Source organism: Microchirus variegatus, assembly GCF_963457635.1.
Source record: "Microchirus variegatus genome assembly, chromosome: 2".
NCBI classification, from domain to species: Eukaryota; Metazoa; Chordata; class Actinopteri; order Pleuronectiformes; family Soleidae; genus Microchirus; species Microchirus variegatus.
This window is the reverse complement of record NC_139803.1, coordinates 6,140,596-6,161,706: the sequence shown is the minus strand read 5'-3', so window position 1 is coordinate 6,161,706 and position 21,111 is coordinate 6,140,596. Positions and strand designations below refer to the sequence as shown.

Sequence of the window (21,111 nt, the reverse complement as noted above, 5' to 3'; positions counted from 1 at the left end):
GGGCGGAGCTTGTCGTCAAACCTGTGGCTGTGGAAACACGACAGGAAGTATGTGCAACCAGAGTGTTAGATTTCAAAATAAAACAGGAAATGATATAACCCTGAAGGCTTAAAGTCGTGGTCACAGAATAAAACGTTCAGACGAGCAGAACTTTTCACTTAAAGGTTATGAAATCTGTTTTGAGGAGGATTTAATGATTCACATGTTTGTGTCAGACAAACACAGGAGACAGAGCGTGAGTCCCTGACAACAAACATTTGCATAAATATTCAGGAAATATTCTGTGTTTAATATGTAATATGTGACTGCTCTGCAGAGCAAAGCTGAGACTTTAAAGACATTAAAGGTCTCCCACATGTACGGTGGCCCTGAGGTGCAAAACACAAACGCAAATCACAAAACGCAAATCAAAAAACACAAACGCAAATCACAAACACAAACGCAAATCACAAAACACAAACGCTCAAATCAATCAAAAAACACAAATCAAAAACACAAAAACATTAACTCAAAATGTTTTTGAGCACAGTCCGTGCTTTTAAAAAATACGGACTGTGCAATGAGCGACGACACTGGTCGATCGCGGGAAACAATGTTTTTCATTGTTGTTTTTTGAGTTGTGTTTCTGTTTTGACATGCATTTCTGTTGTGTGGTCTGTTTTTATGTTTTGTTTGTGTTTTGCACCTCAGGGCCACCGTACACATGTGTGTGTGTTACATGTCTTATTTGGCACAGATAGAGGACCTAAAATGCATGATCATTTCAGCTTGTGATTCTGATTTTAAAAATACTTTTGCTTGTTTGTGATCTGAACTCAGAGCAGCTGCAGCTGAGACAGGAGGTTATGTACGTGCTGCAGGGCCAACGTGACCTCTGTCAGGAGAAAGAACAGAGCCACGTTTGAAGCTGAGCGAGCTTTTAATTACGAGTCAACGTCGGCTGCTCTGAGAGCAGAAAAAGGTCTGAAAAGATCTTATTATATGAAGTTTAATTGTCCTCCTGTTGTCCGTGCAGCGTCGGCTCATAACGACACACGAGGGACAGTTTGGACTCTCAGAGTTCCTCTGATTCCACTCCATGGAGAGAATATATCGTCGTCTGCACTGGACAACACTTCACTGATGCTCTTCACATTTATCAGGCTGATCTCAGAGCTGCTGACCTTCCCTCGGTGTCTTTGGGGGGATCTTTTCATTTAACTCAACCCTGGTTTCTGTGACCTAAAAGCACTTAGCGAGCAGCTATAAATTGTTAGAAATCTGATTCTGACCTCACGCTCAACAGAGAAAAAGCATTGTTTGGTTTGGCTCTGAGGATCATTCAGATCATTCAGTACGTGAGTGCATTTACGAGTCGATCATTTCGTGTTTCATGTGCTTCATGGTTGTTTACTTATAATCCTGAGAGTTGGTCGTTTGATGTGGTTACGATTAAATCCATGCAAACACATAATGCATATTTATGTTATTTACATTTTCTGAAGCACTGTTGCTGCACAGCGAGAAGGTCACTGGTTCAAATCCCCGCCTTTCACCCTATGTCAGCTGGGATTAGATTATTGGATTGGATAAAGTGGTCGACAATGAATGGATGCACTTTTTGAAGGGGTTCAAATCACTCCAAAGTGATTCCTCACTCTCCAACGTCACAGTTCTGCTTTATTTCCTCTGTATTTGTGCACACGTACTGTAGGTTACTGTCATATTGTGGTTGCATTGTTTGGATTTTCCACTGTGAAGTTCAAATAAAACTGGTTATATGTTAATCCATCCATCTCCTACTGCTTTATCCTCGAGACCATTAGTTCTCAAAGTGCGGCCCGGGGGCCAATGGCGGCCCGCAGAAACATTTCTGGCGGCCCTGCAATGAATTACAGTTGATAGTTTTAATCCAGGAGCTACTAAGCTTGTTAAATGTTTATTGGACATTACTGGATACAGACCAATAAGTGTAAACAAAAATACTGGATATTTACCTGGTTTCTATATGGTGAATTTTAGTGTATTATTGGGTTATAAGCTGGTAATAAGCAGGTACCTACAGCCCCCAATTACTAGCTATTTACCCAGTAAATATATGGTAACAGAAATGTGTTACTTGGTATTAACCTGTAATTAGAAGGTAAGAACAATGGCCAAAATACTGGGTAATTACCCAGTAAATTATAAAGCGTTATTATATCAATGCTTAAAATACATTATATTAACGCTTATATTACTTAACGCTAAACTGTAGAACTGCAATCTGGTCATTAAAATGATTACAAATGGGATTTATTTCTGTTTTTTTTCCCCGTCTTTTTCCTTTGGCGGCCCTCAGTCCAATGTTGGGTTCCTAAGTTGGCCCTCAGGTATCAAAACTTTGAGAACCCCTGCTCTAGAGTGCAAACCACTACACCAACCATGTGGCTGTTATCATCTCTATAATCTCTACTAAAACGACTAAGAAGCATCAACAACAGCGTCTTCTAAAGACTGCGATTGACACAACTTCGATAAAATCGTCACCATTTCAACTTCACATTTACACGAAAGTTGTGTTTTTACTGTTTTCATTTAGTCAAACACACACACACACACACACACACACACACAGAGAGAACATGTGTTCACCACCAGGCTCACACACTTTCATTCTGCCCTCCACAATTGTTCACTGTCTCTCTCTCACACACACACACACACACACACACACACACACACACACACACACACACACACACACACACACACACACACACACACACACACACACACACACACACACACACACACACATACACACACACACACACACACACACACACAGAGACTCTCGGTTGCCTGACTTCCTGTCTCCCCGCTGCCTGAAAGCTGAGCCAAATCAATTAGTCTGCAGAAATTACAGAGCAATAAATAACAGTCGGGCCAGTCGTCGTCGTCGTCGTCGTCAGCAGCAGAAACAGCAGCAGCAGCAGTGGAGACGGGCAGGGGGGGGAAAGCGGGGGCCCCTCCTGTCCTGTCTGCATGTGGAGCTCAGGATGCTGGGGGCCCAACAAACCTCTAACAATATCACAATAAGAGCTTTTTATGAGCCTGAGTGAGTGAGCGATGACAGGACGACTTCATTTGTGGAAAGAATCGATGAAATGACGTCTCATTAACACAAACAACATTCCAGTGAAGGCAATAAAGTTTCCTTCTGTATAATCTTTAACGTGTAAACGGTGAGCTCTGTGGAGGAGGAGGAGGAGGAGGAGGAGGAGGAGGAGGAGGAGGTCTCCTCTCTCTGTGTCGTCCGTGACCTTGGTTTCTGCTCGGATGTTACCTGATCTGCTCTGTCGCAGACTTTTCCAGTCAAATCATTTCTCAGTGTCTCACACACACACACACACACACACAACGGCACGCACGCACACACACGCACGCACACACACGCACACACACACCTATAAATAGCATCCCTAACTAACCCTAACCTTACACTGCTAATGTTCAACAGCGAGTACATTTCTTCAGGGTGTGCATTTCACTTTCCTTGTGCCTTATCCTTATATGGACTTCCTGGGCGTGTGTGTCCATAAAAAATGTGTTGGTTTTTTTTGTCTTCTTATGTGTTGTTGAGTTAAAATTATAATTAAGCAGTGATAATTGTGCAGAAGTCACAAAACAGACTTGTTTTTGTTCATAAAAACGAGCCACGTGAACTAAGGAACTGTGACGTATTTCCAAATTTCACAAATTCAATCTTGTTTTTATACATTTGAGTAGCTTTTGCAGACTTTTCCAGTTAAAGGAAAGCCATATGAGCTGAAAAAGGGATATAAGACACTCTATATTGCACATTCTTATAGCCGCTGTATATACGTTTTAATATAGTAAAGAAAAGATCAGTGTGTGTGTGTGTGTGTGTGTGTGTGTGTGTGTTGTGTTACGGCTGCCGCTCTCAGTGTGTGTGATAAGCTCAACTTGTGTTGTCGCAGCGTTAACTCAACATCCTGTGTCCACACTCTCTTCCTGGCCTTATCACACACACACACGCACACACATACACACACACACACTCAGACAAAATCACAAATACTTCCGGACGTCAATAGATAAAGTGTCGACCAACAAACACTCATACACACGTGTATGTGTGTGTGTGTGTGTGTGTGTGTGTGGTCCAGGGTTCAGTGTGTTGCACTAAAGCAGTTAAACTTTAAACAGTGATAAACACAGGTTTTGCCCTTTTGTCTCTCGTCCTGCTTTTCAAAACAAGACATAAGTTGTGTATACAAACAACACAACTTATCGTCTATAAACGGTGCTTTTCCACGACGCAGCACCGGCCTCGTCTCGCCTCGTTTGGTTTGGTTTTTCCATGAGTGGGCGGAGCCGTTGCAGCGCGGCTGCACGAAACGGCCGTAACGACACAAACACACAAACAAACTCCAGTGACTTTGTAAAGCAGTTGTGTTTGGGTGTAAATGAATCATTAGAATCAGTTGATTAAAAAGATTCGTTCACAGAATCGTTGAAGCAATGACTCCTGTCTCAGAGTGTCGGAGATTAACACTTAATGTCAGGTTTGATTCTTGTGTCAGACGTCGCGCTCAAGACTCTTCCCGACGACGTTAGGTACTAGAAAAATGACTAAGTACGATCACTCATGGAAAAGCAAAGTAAAAAGTAACTTCAACTTCTACCAAAGTCATTTTCTAGTAAGATACTTGTACTTTTACTCAAGTATCACTACTTTTCACAACTACCTTTACACATTTCCTACAATGACTGTACAGGTTTGTTAAAGTTCAGGGAAACGGATCCAGTTCAAGTTCAACTCTGACTCCGACTCATTACGTTTGCTCAGCGCGACCTAAACACATCGTGAAAGTGAGACACAAAGTGAACTGTGGGAGTTTTTTCCTGGATTAGACGGATTAGTCACTGCAAAACACCGGATGCCGGATGCTCGCTCTGACTAATCAGAGGAGCGAGAGAGGAGTGAAGGAGGAAACAGGTCAGCAGATACTGTACAGACGAGCAAATCATCGTGGTCAGTGATGGGAGGATGAGCGTGTTCTTCTCAGAAGAGGAAAGGTGGAACCGCAAAGAGACACGGTTTTAAATCAGCAGGTGAATCAACACCAACATTCACTTGTCCTCAACATTCCAAAAACAACATACTTACATAAAAGTGAAATTTGATATTTAAAAAAATACTTTAAAAAGTTGTTAAAGCTCACATAGAGTGGTTGTATATATATATATATATATATATATACTGTTGCACATATATGTTAGTTATGGAGGTCTACTTACATACATTAACTTGTTTTTATGCCCAAAAACCTCCTAGTTGCTGCGAACGAGCCGATAAAAATCCTCTTTTCTGACGTTGTTCTCCAGCCGCGATATTTGAGACTCAACTCTCGCACCCAGAAGACAGACTGTGTTGTAATTGGCCAGTACCCGGAAGTGACATATTCAGCACACCCGCTCTCAGAAGCGCAGCTCCCCCCTCTGGAACGGTGGATGCACTGCTGCTCATTATCAAAACATTGTTTTAACAGTGTTTAAAAATAGCTTCGTCACGACTCCCCGCCGCAGTCCCTTTGACGACCTTTGACCCCAAGTCTGAAGAAAATGTCGCTCGTGAAACACCTCCACAGCGGACGTTATTCTTCTTCTGCGGTTCAATGTACGCAACCGGATGTGCCCGGACTAGTGCCCGGAGCAGGAGGATCTGCTGTTCAGGAGAACCGATGTTTACGTAACTATAACGGGATTTTCAGAGATCTCACTGAGCCCGAGATTACAATAAAACACAGCGTTCTCAGCAGTGGCTGAACTGTTTGTTTAGAACCTTCAGGGCTTCGTAAAACAAGGTAATGACGCAGATACACACTAAAAAACAGCGTTAATTGGAACTTCCGGTCTAGGTCCGCTTTAAAGTTGTTTAAATCTGTGACACACAGACAGAGACTGAGAGCTTTATCTCAGAGAAACCTGCTGAGTGATCATGATTTATTGAACACGGCAGATAAGACAAAGACACACACATGTGCACACACACACACACACAGACCACACACCATCTACATGTAGACACACACACACACACACACTTCAAACAGTGAGGCTGGTCGGGATCACTGCTGCCCTCTCCTCCCTCCTCTTAACCTCTGACCTCCGCCTCTTCATCCTCCCGTCTCGCCGTCTCTCTCTCTCTCTGTGGTCGACTCTGTCTTTAATCTGCCTCGCATTTGTTTCTCCGTCTGTTTCCTTTCTTTCTTTCTTTCTTTGATTTATTAAAACAAATCAACTTTTCCGTCGTGCGTTTGCCGACATTTAAGAGCAGATTTTGTGCTTCATGTAAAACGTCAGATTGTTGACGAGACGCCGGCCCAAACCTGGCAACCCTGAAGCCAAACACGCTCACATGGTTGTATCTAACATTATTACATTAGAAGGAAGGGAAATGTTCATCGTCGACCACTCTGTCGAAGATGTTGATGTTCAAAAATATCCTGGAACACAAAGACGATCCTTTTTTTGGGGGTCTCTGGATCATCACGAGGAACTGTCCTCATGTCGTCCTTCACATCCATGAACCTTCACTGTGGTCGTCCTCTTTGTCCTCCTTTAACATACTTTTTTCAGGTCCAAAAACATGTTATTTATGCGTTTTTCCTGATGTCCTCCTTCACAACATCCATGATCCTTCTCTCCTTTTTGTCATTTACTTCATCTCCAAACCTTGGCGTCCACCCTTTAAAGTCTGGGTCTTCTCAGATGTGACAGACGGAAAAAAAGACGGAGCTCCTTCATGTTTTAAATTATACTTTATTTCATATAAAAACAGAACAATAAACAAATAAATTAGATATTTCTAAAATAATTTCTCTTGAGGAAATGTTTAAGAACATTGTGATTGTATACATTTTTTTGTCTGGTTTTGTATCTGGGAGCTGGAATGTAAGAACACTGTAATGTAAATGTGATAAAAAGAGCTTCATTCCAAAGAAAAAAAACCATGATCTCCATCAGCGACAGCAGCCGTCACCACAAACGAGCAGCGTAGATTTACAATAATCCTTCTTTAAAGTGTGTGTTTTTTGGAATGAAACTCTTCAATGTTTGGACTTTAACCTTTGAACTTTGACAGAAAAGCGATACAGCGCGTGATAATGAGAAGTTTGGAAAGCAATTATCACCAAACTCCACGTCTGAATGCGCTCGTTTTTGTGAGGGAACACAGATTTGACAGAATCTGGGGGGAAAAGCAGCTTCTGCAGCTGGCAAACAGAATTAAGATTTGTCATTTAAAACAGTGTCTCCCAAACCCTGGTCCTCAGGGAACACTGCCCTGCCATGTTTTAGATGTTGCCCTGCTCCAAAAACACAAAAACTCGTCATCAAGCATTGTTAAAAAAAATGTAATGTTTCAACTTTTGTAAAAAAAAAATTAAAAAAAAAATTAATGTTTCAACTTTTCACAAATCAACATTTTTTTTTTCAAAAATGTAATGTGTCAACTCTTGTTAAAATATCAAAAATGTAATGGTTCAACTTTTGGAGAGAAAAAAAAGTTTTTCAATTTTTGTGCATTTTCTTTTCAAAAAATGTAATGTTTCAAATATTGATCATTCTTTTTCAAAAAGGTAATGTTTCAACTTTTGTCAAATCAAAAAAAAAAAAATATTTAATTTTTTTTCTTCCAAAAATGCAATGTTTCAACTTTTGTCCATTTTTTTTTTTTTTTCAAAAATGTTATCAGGTGTGTCGGAACAGGGCAACATCTAAAACATGGCAGGGCAGTGTTCCCTCAGGACCAGGGTTGTGAAACAATGATTTAAAGAGATGCTGGCTCTGGATAAAGATAAAGATAAAGATAGGGGGCGTTGTAGTTTGAGAAGAGGACACATTACCATAATAAGAGCCTCTTCATTTGCACACAAGCCCAAGCTATCCCCCCACCCCCCCAAAAAACACTCCCTCTGGTCCATAGTGGCAGCCATTAAGCCTGGAAAAGCCTTCATTGTCCGGGCAGGCTGCAGACCTGAGGAGCCCTCACCGACAGATTGGGATGGGTGAGGGGTTAGAGGCAGACAAAGGACGGCCCCTCCCCCTTCTACTCTATTTGAAATCAATCACACTGGCTTTCACATTCAGTGTCCCCCCCCCCCCCAACAGTGACAGTGGGCCTGGCCAAGTTCCCCACAGAGTCCTCACGCTGAATCGTCACTCGTCCATATTTGGGCGACTCTCTGTGACGATGCAGCAATTTTGTTGTTGTTGTTGTTAGAGGAGGAAAAACCACAACTTTCTGGGGTTTAAAACCACATTTCAAACACGTCAGCAACTTCTTGAGAAGCTGCTGCGACCCCCCCGACCAAAAAAAAGTGTTTTCTTTCAAACAACAACAATAACTCGCTGTGGAATTTGCCCACAAATTGCAAAAGTTTCATTCCAAAAAAAAAAGTTGAATCCATATTTTCTTTCTCTCTTTTAAAACCACAAATATCTCAGTTGTCAATGGAAGAATAAACCAAATAAGTCACAATGCTGTTTACACACAGTGATTTGGAATAAAAACCTGGACATGAAGACGATGAGGTTTGGCACTTTTGAATAAAACAAAAACACTTGTGATTAAACTCCTCTCCAGTAAACCTTCATTTATGTGTCATTCACAATAATTTATAAAAAGGCAATCATCTATCTGCTGCTGATATGTACATTACAATATTATTTTAATATATTCACAGGAAATGATAACTTCAGGCACTTTGCCGACGCTGCAGCAACTTCTTAGCACGAGAGATCCTGAGATTTTAAGACCGTTTTCTGTTTTGTTTTTTTTAAATAAGCAACACAAAAGTAAAATAATCTTATATAGAGAGATTTATATTTAACAATCAGTTTTTTTTTATCATAGCAAAATAAATCTTTTTTTTTTTCTTTCTTTCTTGTTAAAAAGTCTCTTTTTCACCCGGGTTTTTTTTTCCTGCCCTGGTTTTTTGGGTTGAGTTTGTGTGAAGAGTTCTTCTATGAGAACCAGGGCTTCTTCTGTTTGTGTTTTAGTGCCACAGTTTTACAGCTGTGCTCGGGAACAGAGCCAGAGCTGAGAGTCCAAAGTACCACGTTGTGTTTGTCGTCTTTTTCTTCTGCTCGTTTCTTCGGTCGTGAAGCGAACACTGGCTCCGTGTGTGTGTGTGTGTGTGTGTGTGTGTGTGTGTGTGTAACAGATGCCCACCTTTATCTAAGGGCTTGTGCCTGGTGCCAAAATGGAGGTCCACCAGTTGATGATGACGTGTTCATACGCGGGCGTCTATCGCAGTGCCGTCTTCACGTCCTGGTAGCCCAGCAGACACGGGTCCGTGGACATGGCGTCGTGGGTGAAGACCGAGTCGTTGTCCGAGGAGCAGGAGCTGGACGTGTCCTCGCAGGACGGCGAGTACTGCTCGAAGGGCGTCGACAGGTCCAAGTACTGCGGGGAGAGGAGATTCACCAGTTAGATAAGCATGCACTCGCGCTGGGTGAAGACATCTGGACGGCAGATTGTGAAAGTGAAGAAGAAGGAAGTGCATGCATGTGTGTGTGCATCCTGTATTGACGCTCACCTCGTCGGAGATGGACAGCAGCACTTTGTCCAGCTCCTCCACCAGCTGTTTGAAGGTCGGCCTCTGGGTGGGAACGGCGTGCCAGCACTCGCGCATCATCATGTAGCTGCAGAGGGAAAAACCACAGTTATTTATACACTGAATTATCAATAACGACATGTTAACAACAAGGTATCACTGGTGCTTACAGTTCATGCGTGCAGTTGGAGGGTTTGTCCATTCGATGTCCTTCCTTCAGCAGCTTGAAGAGCTCCTCGACGGGGATGCCCGGGTACGGCGAGCCGCCCAACGTGAAGATCTCCCACATCAGGACGCCAAACGACCACCTGAGGACAGACGGGAAAAGGATTTTTTAGACCCGATTTCAACAGAATGTGTAATGTTAATAAAGTCGAATCCACGTTTGTTTGAATTGAACTTACACGTCGCTCTGGTGCGTGTAGACTCGGTCGAACAAAGCTTCTGGTGCCATCCACTTCACCGGCAGTCGTCCCTGCAGAGAGGACATGGAAACGTTACTCGTCTTGTTCTTTTTCTCACTGTAAACACGTCTGTGACCACATTTTCCTCTCCTGAACCTTTTGTTTCTTCCTCCCTCCTCCTCCTCCTCCCTCCATTATTGTCCTTCTTCCCTTTTTACTAATTAAATCCCATTAAGCCTGCTGCCAATCAGAGGGAAACATCAGACATCTGTCCTGAGGAGAATTAAAGCTGTGGAGGAGGTTTTTTTCCTAATCCAGCATATAATTTAACCTTTTCACAATCCAAATGTTGTCTTATTTTTTCATCCCTGACGTCAGAAACAACATCCAGTCAATCAGGGAAATATTTCCCCTGTGAAAGCTCGCGACAAACACTGTGGAAAAGTAAGCGGAGAGTGGCAATTTGGCTGCACTCGAGCCCATTCATTAACTCCTGGAAAACAGTCTCCACTGGAAAGTCGTTCTGTTGAAAAGTGTTATTTACGTTGGTGGTTTTCTTGTAGTAGTCGATCTGGTGGACTCCTCTGGCCAGGCCAAAGTCGGCGATCTTCATCACGTTGTCCTCGGTCACCAGGACATTTCTGGCCGCCAGGTCTCTGTGTATGCACTGCAGAGAGAAAGAGAAGTGAGATTGTAAGAATGATAACAGCCTGAAATGTTGCTCTGGGCCAACGACTGCAGAAGATTAGCATCACATTTAAAAAACTGAGCTAAATATACTGGTCTGTTTTGCAGAGGTTATGTACAAACATTTATGCAGCGAAGGTCAAAATTATTCGTCACAAAATACTTTAAAAACAGGTTTTCACGGTACTGCAACATCATTTAAACGTCTTTATATATAGAAACCCCAGGATTTGAAGAAAAAACAACCGTGTGGGAGGGGGAGAGGGGGGGTAAAAGAAAGACACTGTTTGCCCACATTGAATGGATGTCATTAAGTTTATTTTGGTTTTCATTCGAAATAGAAGTGGGATTTGCGGGCTGGTGTCAAATGAACCAGCCTTGGTTTGCGGGTCTCCCCATAATGGAGGGTTAGCTCCAAGCTCCTGCATTCTTAGGAGGCCGTCGAGCCAGAAACCCGATGCCTACACCCAAACGACGGCTCTCGGCTGCCTGTTTGCTAACAGATTTATGGCCGTGCTAAAAAGGACAAAGCCTGGCAATGGAGGGACGGACAGATGGATGGAGGAGAGTAAACAGGGCTGGAGCTGCAGCAGCAGCAGCGTTGTGTTGTGTTTGGGAATGTCTGTCTGAGACAGCGGCTGGCAGACAAAGAGACCATGTTGATAAGAAGAAGCACACAAACAGAGTGCATGCTGGGAAAATGAAAGGGACCGAGACACGGGGGGGTGGGAATGGGAAGAAAAGAAGAACTAGAGCGACCAACTTAACTTCAAGTCAAAACATCTTCAATTCCTGCCCAGGAACACGGCTACATTCAAATGTTAGAACCGCCAAAACTTAACATCCATGATCTGGTTTATACCAAATATTCATGAGGTGGAGCTATGCCCTGTGGGCTCCATTTAAGCAGGAACTTACCCTTTTAGAAGCCAGGTACTCCATCCCTCTGGCCACCTGGTAGGCACAGGACAGGAGGTCTTTGAAGGTGAGCTGCTCCTCAGGTACCTTGGTCACATCAAAGGTGTAGTCCATGCCTGGAGGTCGCCGGGCCCGCAGGTATTCCCTCAGACTGCCTTTGGAGGCAAACTCCACCAGCACATATAAAGGCCCTGGAGGCGGGGAGGAGGAGGAGGAAACAAGCAAACATGAAGGAAGGGGTTTGTTTCTATTGTTGGTGGAGTCTTGTGACTCAGGACCACCACAGGTTAAACAGACTAAAAGGCTAATTTGGTGGATTTTGTCATAACAAGAGAAAGGGAATTAGCATTCGTTGCTCACCATCATGTGTGCAGACGCCCAGCAGGTTGATGATGTTCTTGTGTTTGTCCATCACCTTCATCAGCTCCATCTCTGAGATGAGATCGGCCAGATCTTTGTCTGTGGCGTCATCTGAGCGGGGGAAAAAAAAAAATTACTTATTTAGACAATCGTGTCTTTATCTCGGACACCAGGGAATGAGCTCACAGTTACTTTCATGTCGTACCTTTGAGCATCTTCACGGCCACAGTGGTGGCCTGGTCTAGACAGTCCTTGTTGATGCCATAGGCCTCAGCTCTGACCACCTGGCCGAAGCAGCCTTCTCCTAGAGGTTTGCCCAGTGTTAAACTGAGGGGGAGGAAGATTGGGAGTTAGTCAAAATAAGTATGTCCAAATGAAAACTGAACAAATCCATAATTTTAGGCTATGGTTTCTTAAAACATGGGTTGGGATGAGCCAAATATAGGCTGTGGACTTGTTTCTTTTTATGTCCCCACATGCAGCGGCAGCACGCACGTTTAAATACGTCTGGATTCTGGCGTCCCAAACTAAACTTGGAGACCGTTTCCCTCTGTCTCCTTTTAGGAGGCACAACCTTTATGTACACGCAACAGCTCAAAACCCTTCTCTTTCATCATGAATTCAAATGTTAGCAGTAGTTTTCAGGATCGTTTAGCAAATGTTCTCGAGTTCCAGAGCTGAAGAAGCCTCTTAAAATGAGACTTCATTTCAGGAATATAAGCAGCATTTTTTTGCAAATTCTACTTCTCAGATCAACTTACTTGTCTCGTGGGAATTCCCAGTCGGGGTCATAGGGCAACTCGATCTCCATGACTCCAGCCAACATGGGCGAGCAGCTGGAGGACAGGCGAGCCACTCTCATCAGAGACGCACTGGATTTCCCTGATGAGTTGGACTCCACCGAGTACTGAAGAGAGACGATGATTTAATTTAAATATTTGGAGCAGATGTAAACACTTAAACTGAGCCAAAGCATCCGTGAGAAAGTAATTCTTTAATTCCTTAAAGCCTGAGTGTTGTTTGTACCTGTCTGCGCAGAGGGAACTTGGAGAGCTTCTGCACGGGAAGAGCATCAAACGGCTCCCTCCTGGGCTGGACCTGCATCCGACACAACACCACGATGACGATGGCCATGATCAGAGCCAGGAAGCCACAGGCGTAGATGATGATGTCGGTGTACTTGGTCTCCATGGTGTCCAAGGCATCTGCTGCTTCCTCCTCTGCAGGTAATATTTATATTAGAGAGACATCTTTCCAGCTCTGTAACCATGTTAGCTTTTAGTGGACGACGTCCTTTACCTGAGAGGACGGTGAGCCATGCAGACTGGTGGGCAAAACCAATGGAGTTTCCAGCCAGACAGGTGTATTCTCCTGCATCTTGCATGGTCACTTTGGACAGGTAGAGCACCTCCACTTCTGACATGTTCAGACTGCCAGTCTGTACAACAAAGAGACATAAAAACATGATTATACATGTCAACATAACACCACTTTTTCATATGCCTCTTCAGGAAATCAGAAACCCACCTTGAGGACCTGGACGTACGGCGTCCCATCAGGACCGTAGCGGCTGCCGTTTCTCACGATGTGTTTGAGCCACTGAATGTGAGGCTGGGCATCGCTGTAGACCTTACAGTGGAACTGGACGTCGCTGCCCACCACTGCTGTGGTGTTGGCTGGTAGACCAGCCTGGAGGATGGGCCTGTGAGGGGAGCGCTCTGGAGACAGAGGAAACAGGAGTTAAATGTGAAAAGACTTTGACATATTTCAACAAACTCTCCATGTAAGAGCCCATGTAAGCATTAGATATTTGGGCTGAACTTGATTCTTGCTGCTCTGCAGCTGAAGAAGCCAGATATTTGGTCATTTAATGACAAATGTCTAAAAATGGCCAACAGCTGTCACTGTGGCAAAAGGGGGCTGAGATGTCATTTTGGGATGTAAATTGGTTCCATTAGTGTGGCTCTTTGTCAGCCGGTTGCCAAAGCCACATTGATCCGGAGCGACTCTCGCTCTCTGATCTTGTTAAGTTGTCTCGTTAGTCCTCTCCACCGCCACGTCAACGAGGACAGACGGCGGACAAATGAACAAATAAACCTGTGCCGAAAGCTGATAGTCATCACGTCTTACCGAGAACATCGAGGACGTAGCTGTGAGAGATGGATCCATATTTGTTGTCCACCACACAGGTGTAGTTTCCTCTGTCTGAGGGAACAACGCTCTCCATCACCAGGCTCCAGTGCTGGTGCCTCAGCTGCAGAACAACAACAAAAGGAGTGTATTATTATTATCAGGAGAACGTGACGAAGAACTAAACAATGGCTGGAGAGATGCACTCTGCTACGACTCCTACCTTAATTCCACCAATGCGATGCTCTCCTCTAAACTCACGTCCGTTTTTCAGCCAGCGAATGTTTGGCATGGGGCTGCCCATGGCCGGACAACGGAACTTCACCGTGTTGCCTGCGGGGACAGCGTAGAGCTTCTTCTCCATGCGCTGGGTGTGAGTCCAATACGGACCTGAGAGGATCAGAAATATCTCATGAAAACCCTGCACTACATCCTCAAGGATTACAGCGAACAAGCAGAAGAAACAAACCTCTGGAGAAGTAGACCTGGTCATTCTCGATCTCAGCCGACGAGTCCTCCAAACCATTGTCCTCGTCGTCGTCTCCTGACCCTAAAGAGTCTGGACACATGAGGAATAAAGTTAGTGGGTTTTTCTTGATGAAATTAAACTCCTACTAACATCAGTGTTTGTGTCTTTACCCGTCACAGTGATGGTGAAGTTCCTCACGGGCTCTTTGCTGCCGCGCAGGACGCAAACGTAAATGCCCGAATCCTCGTACGTCACGTCCGTGATCTCCACGACGACGCCTCGGATCTGGATGCGCGGCGTAGGCAGAACACGCGCGCCCTCCTTGTACCAGTTGACGGCCATGCCGGGCCGCGCGCTCGCGTCACAGCGCAGCTTCAGCACGTTGCCCGGCTCCAGGAGAAGGTGCTCCGTCGTGTCCTCACTCAGATCCTCCAGAACATCTGTGAAATTAAAACGACCGTGTTTGCATATATCACAGCACAGACAAAAGCTTCAACTATGACCTTCAACACCACGGCCCCATTATCTCCTATCCACACACACACAATGAAATTACCATGGAGACCTGGAGGCCTGACTGACCCAACCCTCCTCCACACAACCACACAACCCCCTACTCCACGTCTTATTGTTGTCCCTCAGTGGATTATTGTGAGTGATCACGCTAACACCACAAGCTGACTATGATAAAAGAAGAACAACAAGATGGAAGAGAAACTAAAGCTAATGAACACGTTATGTCGCAACTTGACAGTGGACGGAGAGTAAATGTGAGGGGAGGTGAAGGTTCACCGGAGATCTAAGTGAGCAAAGGGGTTCACTGGAGCCTGGAGAGGGAGACTTATGGACGTCATACCATCTTTAAAGGTTCTGCAGTGTATTTTGCCTTGATTATGGAAGGACAGTTGTATTTTCTCAACTGAAACATGATAAGACACTAACCTGGAGGGATTTCAGCAGCAGTGAGGTCCACACTTTGGGAAACAATGGCACCTGTGGAAGAGAAATGCCCAATTTACACCAATGGCCCTCATTGTTGATAGAGGCAAAATGATCATTGGTCGAAGTCTCACCAGAGAGGACGTCCAACCACGCCGACTGCATGGCCTGCACCGTCTGTCCTGAGTGGACGCTCTCAGCCACGCAGATGTACTCTCCTTCATCCTCCACGCTGATGTTGGACAGATGCAGGGTGTGAACTTTGGAGGCGTTGCTCTGCAGGACCTGCACAGAAGACAACCACGTCAGCATTTTATATAAATGACTACAACAACTCAATGATTTTGGAGCATGTTCTCACCGTTAGAGGCCTGAGGTGTGGAGGTTCCTCCTGGCTCTGTCCTGGGACGCTGGGCTCTCTCTTCAACCACTGCACCTTGGTGGACGCCGGCTTGTGGACCTTACACAGCAGCTTTGCCTGTCCGCCCACCACCGCCGTGGTGTTTTCTGGGTAACCGGGTACAATCAGAGGCCTGGAGACGCGTAAATCTGGAGATTCAAAAGAAGAAGAGGGGAGATTTTAATTTCAGGGTTCCTGTTGCCATTTCTTGATAATAATGGTTATTTACCGACTACTGTGTGAATACCCCCCCCCCTCCCCAGCTGAACAAGAGAAAAACTGTCAAAAACATATGCTCCGCTCTCAGTTTACCTCTGAAAGGTCCGGCAACAGAACACCGTGTTCCTCAACAACCGCTGTCATTGAACACGAGCAGGCAGTGGTGATAGAAAGCCCAGATAACCCAGCTACTGTTGCGTCACCGTCGGCCACAGTGCCATCCATTCAGTGGAGGTCCCGCAACCCCCCCCCCCCCCCCCGCCCCTACATTAATGTGCTTGCCCACTCACTTGTTGGAGCATATGTGCGCCCTGGCCGAGGACCTGACTGCTCAGTCACTCAGAACGAGCAATTTTCCAGGGCAATTTTCTGTCTGATTGCCTCCTGCGAGCGCCGAGTGAAAAGGCAATCTGTTCCCTTGTTCAAATCAAGAGCTGCACCCCCCACCACCACCACCACACACACACACACACACACACTCACCCCGGGTCCACGTGGAGCTGGTGCTCCCACAAACAAATACTCTGTTAGGAAGCTGAATACTTGAATCCAAATGCACGAGACGGGTTTCTCTGCGTCATCAAAGTAGTGCAACTCAAACGAAACCTAGCACGGAGCTAACCTCAAACCTGGACAACATGTTTCCTCTCTTTGCACAAACGACACACGACACAGGGAAGAGTGAATCAAGGGCAGGTGTGAGTGATGACACCAGGATCACCAGGTGAAGTGCATGAGGGAACTAGGGCAGATGGGTCAACGTGACATGACCTTAACGTGGCGAAGACGTTATCTAACCTCGCGCTCAGCCTCATTCATGGAGAATTAGAAACTTGGTCGTTGTTCAAAGCGACAAAAATCTGGCTTTATCTTCTGAGTTTGTCATAAATCACATACGTCGACATGTTTCAGCCCGTGCTAATGAACTTGACGTGGACGCTGCTGTTGCTGCTGCTGCTGCACCAGAGTTGAACTTGCACAAAAGCAACACAAACACAAATACAAACAACGCTGGTGCAGTCAACTGTGCCGGCAACCAGAGAAGACAATGGAGAGGCATCCGTGCTCCGAGCCAAGTTCTTACAGCAGCACGGTCCACTAACATGTCTTAAAACTCTGCATTAAAAGCATAAACCATGTAGAAATACAATCAATACCTGATTTACAACACACTGTAATACTACACTGGCGTCAGTGTAATATATTTAACCTGTAAACTACTGATAAACAACTGTCAGTCTAATACTTGACATGATTTCATTCGCTTATTGAACGGTGAAAGTCATTTTTTTTAACAACGTCCTGACAAAGTTCACTGAGCTTTCAAATGCATTCCTGAAAAATAGCGATCCAGATGATCTGTGCACCGAGCAAAGCAAACAATCACATTCTTCCTGTTCTTCTTCATGTTAGAAAAATATGGCTCCCCATTGTTGTTGAGTCACTAATATGCAGGAACGTCATGTTCCTCAAATTGAAAGACTCCAGCGTAGAGTTCCTTATCAGATTGGACATAAAAGGGGTTTAAATTAAGATGTTTTGGATGAAACATAGAAATAAATTCACTTAAAATGCAGAAATAACTCATGAGAGTGATGATGATATCTGTGTCTTTGTACTCGTGTGTAAAATAAACCTCAGAAGTGTTTTTCGGATGCATGTTGTCGTGAATAACAACAAGTCCTAGCTGGTCCCGCGTTACAAAGCCGGGGCCACCGAGGACGAAGAGAGGCAGCGGCGTCTGTGCTCGGCGCCTCTGGGGCCTCCTCGCGTGATCGGTCTCCACACGTCGTGACAAACAACGTTTTCTACCGTTAATTTGATTCAAGGGTTGATTTATGTTCTCCTGAGTGGAAGTGTAATTATTTTTATAACGCTTTTTGACCTACAATGTAATCAAGAGCAAACTTTTCAAGTGAAAGCGACACATTTATTGCAGTGGATTCTTTCTGTAAAGCATCAGTGAGCTCCTTCCCCCTCCTCCTCCTCCCTTCATCCTCTACAGCTGGCACGCAGCAAAGCAGATTTACACTTCCGAGCCTCAGGGCCTCGGTTGGATCAGGTAGCACAGTTTACAGCATCAAAAACACTCCTGCACTGCTTCCAAGACACGGCAACAGCCTCTCCGTCTTCTGACTTCCTCTGGGGGCCAAGGCCATGAAAATAAAGCAGTGAAAGTGGACACAGAGTTCCGTCCTCACGCCTCCTCCTCACCTTTAGCTCTTCTGTCACGGATGGCCCTCGTCGACGCCGCGTCCATCAAGCAGAGCAGGAGAACGCAGAGCATGCAGACCCTCGCCATCGCCCCAGATGTGACACTTAGCAGAGGGTGGAAACACACGACGGAAGCCTTAGCGGGCCTCACACGCCGGACCCTTGCATTGGCAACGTCAGAAACTCTCTCAGTCCTGATCCTGTGGAGAAGACAAAAACAACACAACTTGATTCTTCAAGGACTCAAACACAGACAGTGGTTGGACGTGATGGTTGAAGGCCTCGCAGCTGTATTCTCAGACCAGATGTCCTGCTAACTGTGCCTCGTCCACCTCGCATTGTCCAGGTCTCTCCTGCGTCATGAATAAGGCAGCGGAGGCTGTTAGCGCCTGCTGTTTGTCAATGGGCCCTCGCTAGGAAAACACTTGAAACTTGCCAGGAAGCTGCAGAATCTGAAGGAGCAGCGGAGATTCGACTGGCAGCTGATGGAGGGACTTCAGGGGCGGCAGAATAAAGTGGTCCAGAGACCATCGTGGACACAGTGGACCATCCTGTCACTTAGATTTAGATGAAGAGAGCAAAACTGACAAAGTTCAGACTCTTTCTATGACTTTATTTATGAACTGTTTGTTAGGACAGTCCTTAAAAATGCAGCTAAATTCATTCCCAGATGAAAATCTCATGCAGGAACTTGATTATTTAATGACATAATGGTTAATCAACATAATTATTATTTACTCTCTAAGCTGATGAAAGTGTGCGATTATCTCTTCTAATCAGAGCGAGTAAAAGTGGCCTCTTAAATGCTTAATAATATTAACGTGCTGTGTTATTAAAAATAGATTTACGACTGTGTTTTACACCGTCTCCACAGACGCCTGCAGTCAAAACTTACTACAACAACACTGCAGAAATAATACAGTCAAATTTTTGTGCTGCACTGAGTCGGTGCCAAAATGCGCACAGGCGCCAGACCCTGGTGCGTGCGCCCCATGCATGCGTGCGTGCGTGCCGCGCCCCCCCCCCCCCCCACACACACACACACACACTGAGTAAAGCGTAATCTTGCTCAATGAAACGTATTCTCTCTCAATTAAGGACTGGAAAAAAACTTTTTTTTCCTCCTGCTGCTGCTAATTCCGCTGGCACGGTGCCTGCATGGCTCTCACACTGAGTTCAGCTGCAGCCAAAAACACTCATTTTATCTGAGTTGTACCAAAAAAAAAACATATAATAACAAGATTTTAAATCTATTCTACTTCACATTTGTGTCACATATGCTCTGTATTCACCTCACACAGCCTCTCTCTCTCTCTCTCTCTCTCTCAGCTGCTAAAGTTAGACCTGTCACTGTTCATGTGTCACACAGTTCCACTGAGTTCACTCGTCCTGAGAGTTCCACGCGTGTCCCCCTCACCGCCTGTCAATCAAACCGATCAGTAACGAGCACCGGTGCCACTTCCTGAGAGGAGAAACTGCTCCACATTACTCCATGATTTGCCTGTTTGGACCGTTTATTACGCGTGTTTTTATCAGCTGTGATGTGATGTGTGGATAACACACATTTAAATATATATCCCTTTAAATGTGGTTTGACGAGAGTTCAAACTCCGTGGAAGGTTCAATGTCTAATGAGTGTTTGGCTGCGCGAGTTACAAAACACAACAACTTAATCTAAATTAACTTAACTTTGATTTATTTGCAGTGCAATTAGTGTTCCTGCAAACAGCGGATGCTCTCCCGCTGTCCTACTCTGATAAATGTTTCTGGTTTTATATTAAATGCATTAAAAAAGACCGAGAAACTTCATCCTAACAGCACAAATATGAAACGGATTTTCTAACCCGTGCACCGCTGAAAATGAATGAAACAACTCTCCAAGAATCCCCAGCTGTCCCAGTCTGTTTTCACCCACCTTTTCTTCCCTGCGTGTCCTCGACCGTGATCACTGGCACCAAGGGAAATCACTCCATGTCCCGGTCGATACGCGCGAACACTGAAATCCTCATTTCCAGTAGTATTTCCAAGACCCAGCCTCGTGCGTTTGAATCCGGTGAAACGTTGACGTTGAAGTTTTGTTATAAATCCAAAATCCCAAAACAGCAGTCCGTGAGACGTGAACGAGCAGCTGACTCTCCTGGTGACCGGCGGAAGGAGCTGCGATCTCCGGGGGCAAAGTCCAGAGCAGCCCGGGGTCTCTCAGAGAGCTAAATCCATGGAGAGAAAGAAAGCCACAAAAAGGTGTAAAAAAAACAAAACCTGCTCTTTCTCGCCTTTGAGGTGTTGGAGAGAAAAAAAAGAGATCCGATGAATGAAAGAAGCTTAATGTGGTGATTAAAGGTGGCGATAGTTCAGAGCTCCACAGCCGTCTTTACGCGTGTCTTTACGCAGCGCTTGTGCGAGTGTATCCTGCTGAGATCTGCTCAGCTCAGCCTGGAAAGTGTTTCTGTCCTCAGCAGAGAAGAAGAAGAAGAAGAAGAAGAAGAGCGACTGCGTCCTTCACCCACACCAGCTCTCTGCAGCTCTGCGCTGCTCTCTACGCACGGCAGTCACAACAATGGTCTGTGAGCGGCCAGAGGAGGAGGAGGAGGGAGGAGAGAGAGGGAGAGAGAGGGAGGGGTGCGCTTCTGTTACCCCCACACCAAACACCCCCCGCCCCTGCAAAGAGGTGGCACATAAAACCCAGGACCCCCTGCCTCTGTCTCCACTCCACCGTGCACAGCGCGCTCTTCACTCCATTTCTGTGATTGTTCCAAATAAACA

The 21,111-nt window shown here is 45.2% G+C and overlaps 1 protein-coding gene across 1 annotated transcript; it reads right to left on the bottom strand.

Moving 5' to 3' along the window:
• Positions 1-9,275: 9,275 nt before the first annotated feature.
• fgfr4 (fibroblast growth factor receptor 4) lies at positions 9,276-20,282 on the bottom strand. Its single transcript, XM_083909818.1, has 21 exons — positions 20,264-20,282; positions 18,349-18,548; positions 15,877-16,064; positions 15,650-15,800; positions 15,519-15,569; positions 14,747-15,016; positions 14,577-14,666; positions 14,331-14,497; positions 14,108-14,231; positions 13,505-13,695; positions 13,277-13,415; positions 13,004-13,197; positions 12,739-12,884; positions 12,183-12,304; positions 11,978-12,088; positions 11,618-11,808; positions 10,557-10,679; positions 10,013-10,083; positions 9,779-9,916; positions 9,591-9,696; positions 9,276-9,457 (listed from the first exon to the last, which is right to left on the bottom strand). The coding sequence occupies exons 2-21, from the start codon at positions 18,434-18,436 to the stop codon at positions 9,299-9,301; spliced, it is 2,820 nt and encodes a 939-aa protein (XP_083765944.1). The 5' UTR covers positions 18,437-18,548; positions 20,264-20,282; the 3' UTR covers positions 9,276-9,298.
• Between the last annotated feature and the right edge of the window lie 829 nt (positions 20,283-21,111).

Bases quoted from the DNA above. Each gene is read 5' to 3' on its own strand.
- fgfr4 (XM_083909818.1), bottom strand. From the start codon at position 18,436: ATGGCGAGGGTCTGCATGCTCTGCGTTCTCCTGCTCTGCTTGATGGAC. The intron at 15,570-15,649 runs GTGAGACTTCGA...TCTCTTCCACAG, and splicing joins GTGGTTGGACGTCCTCTCTG to GTGCCATTGTTTCCCAAAGT. The intron at 13,198-13,276 runs GTAAAGGACGTC...TATTACCTGCAG, and splicing joins ATGGCTCACCGTCCTCTCAG to AGGAGGAAGCAGCAGATGCC.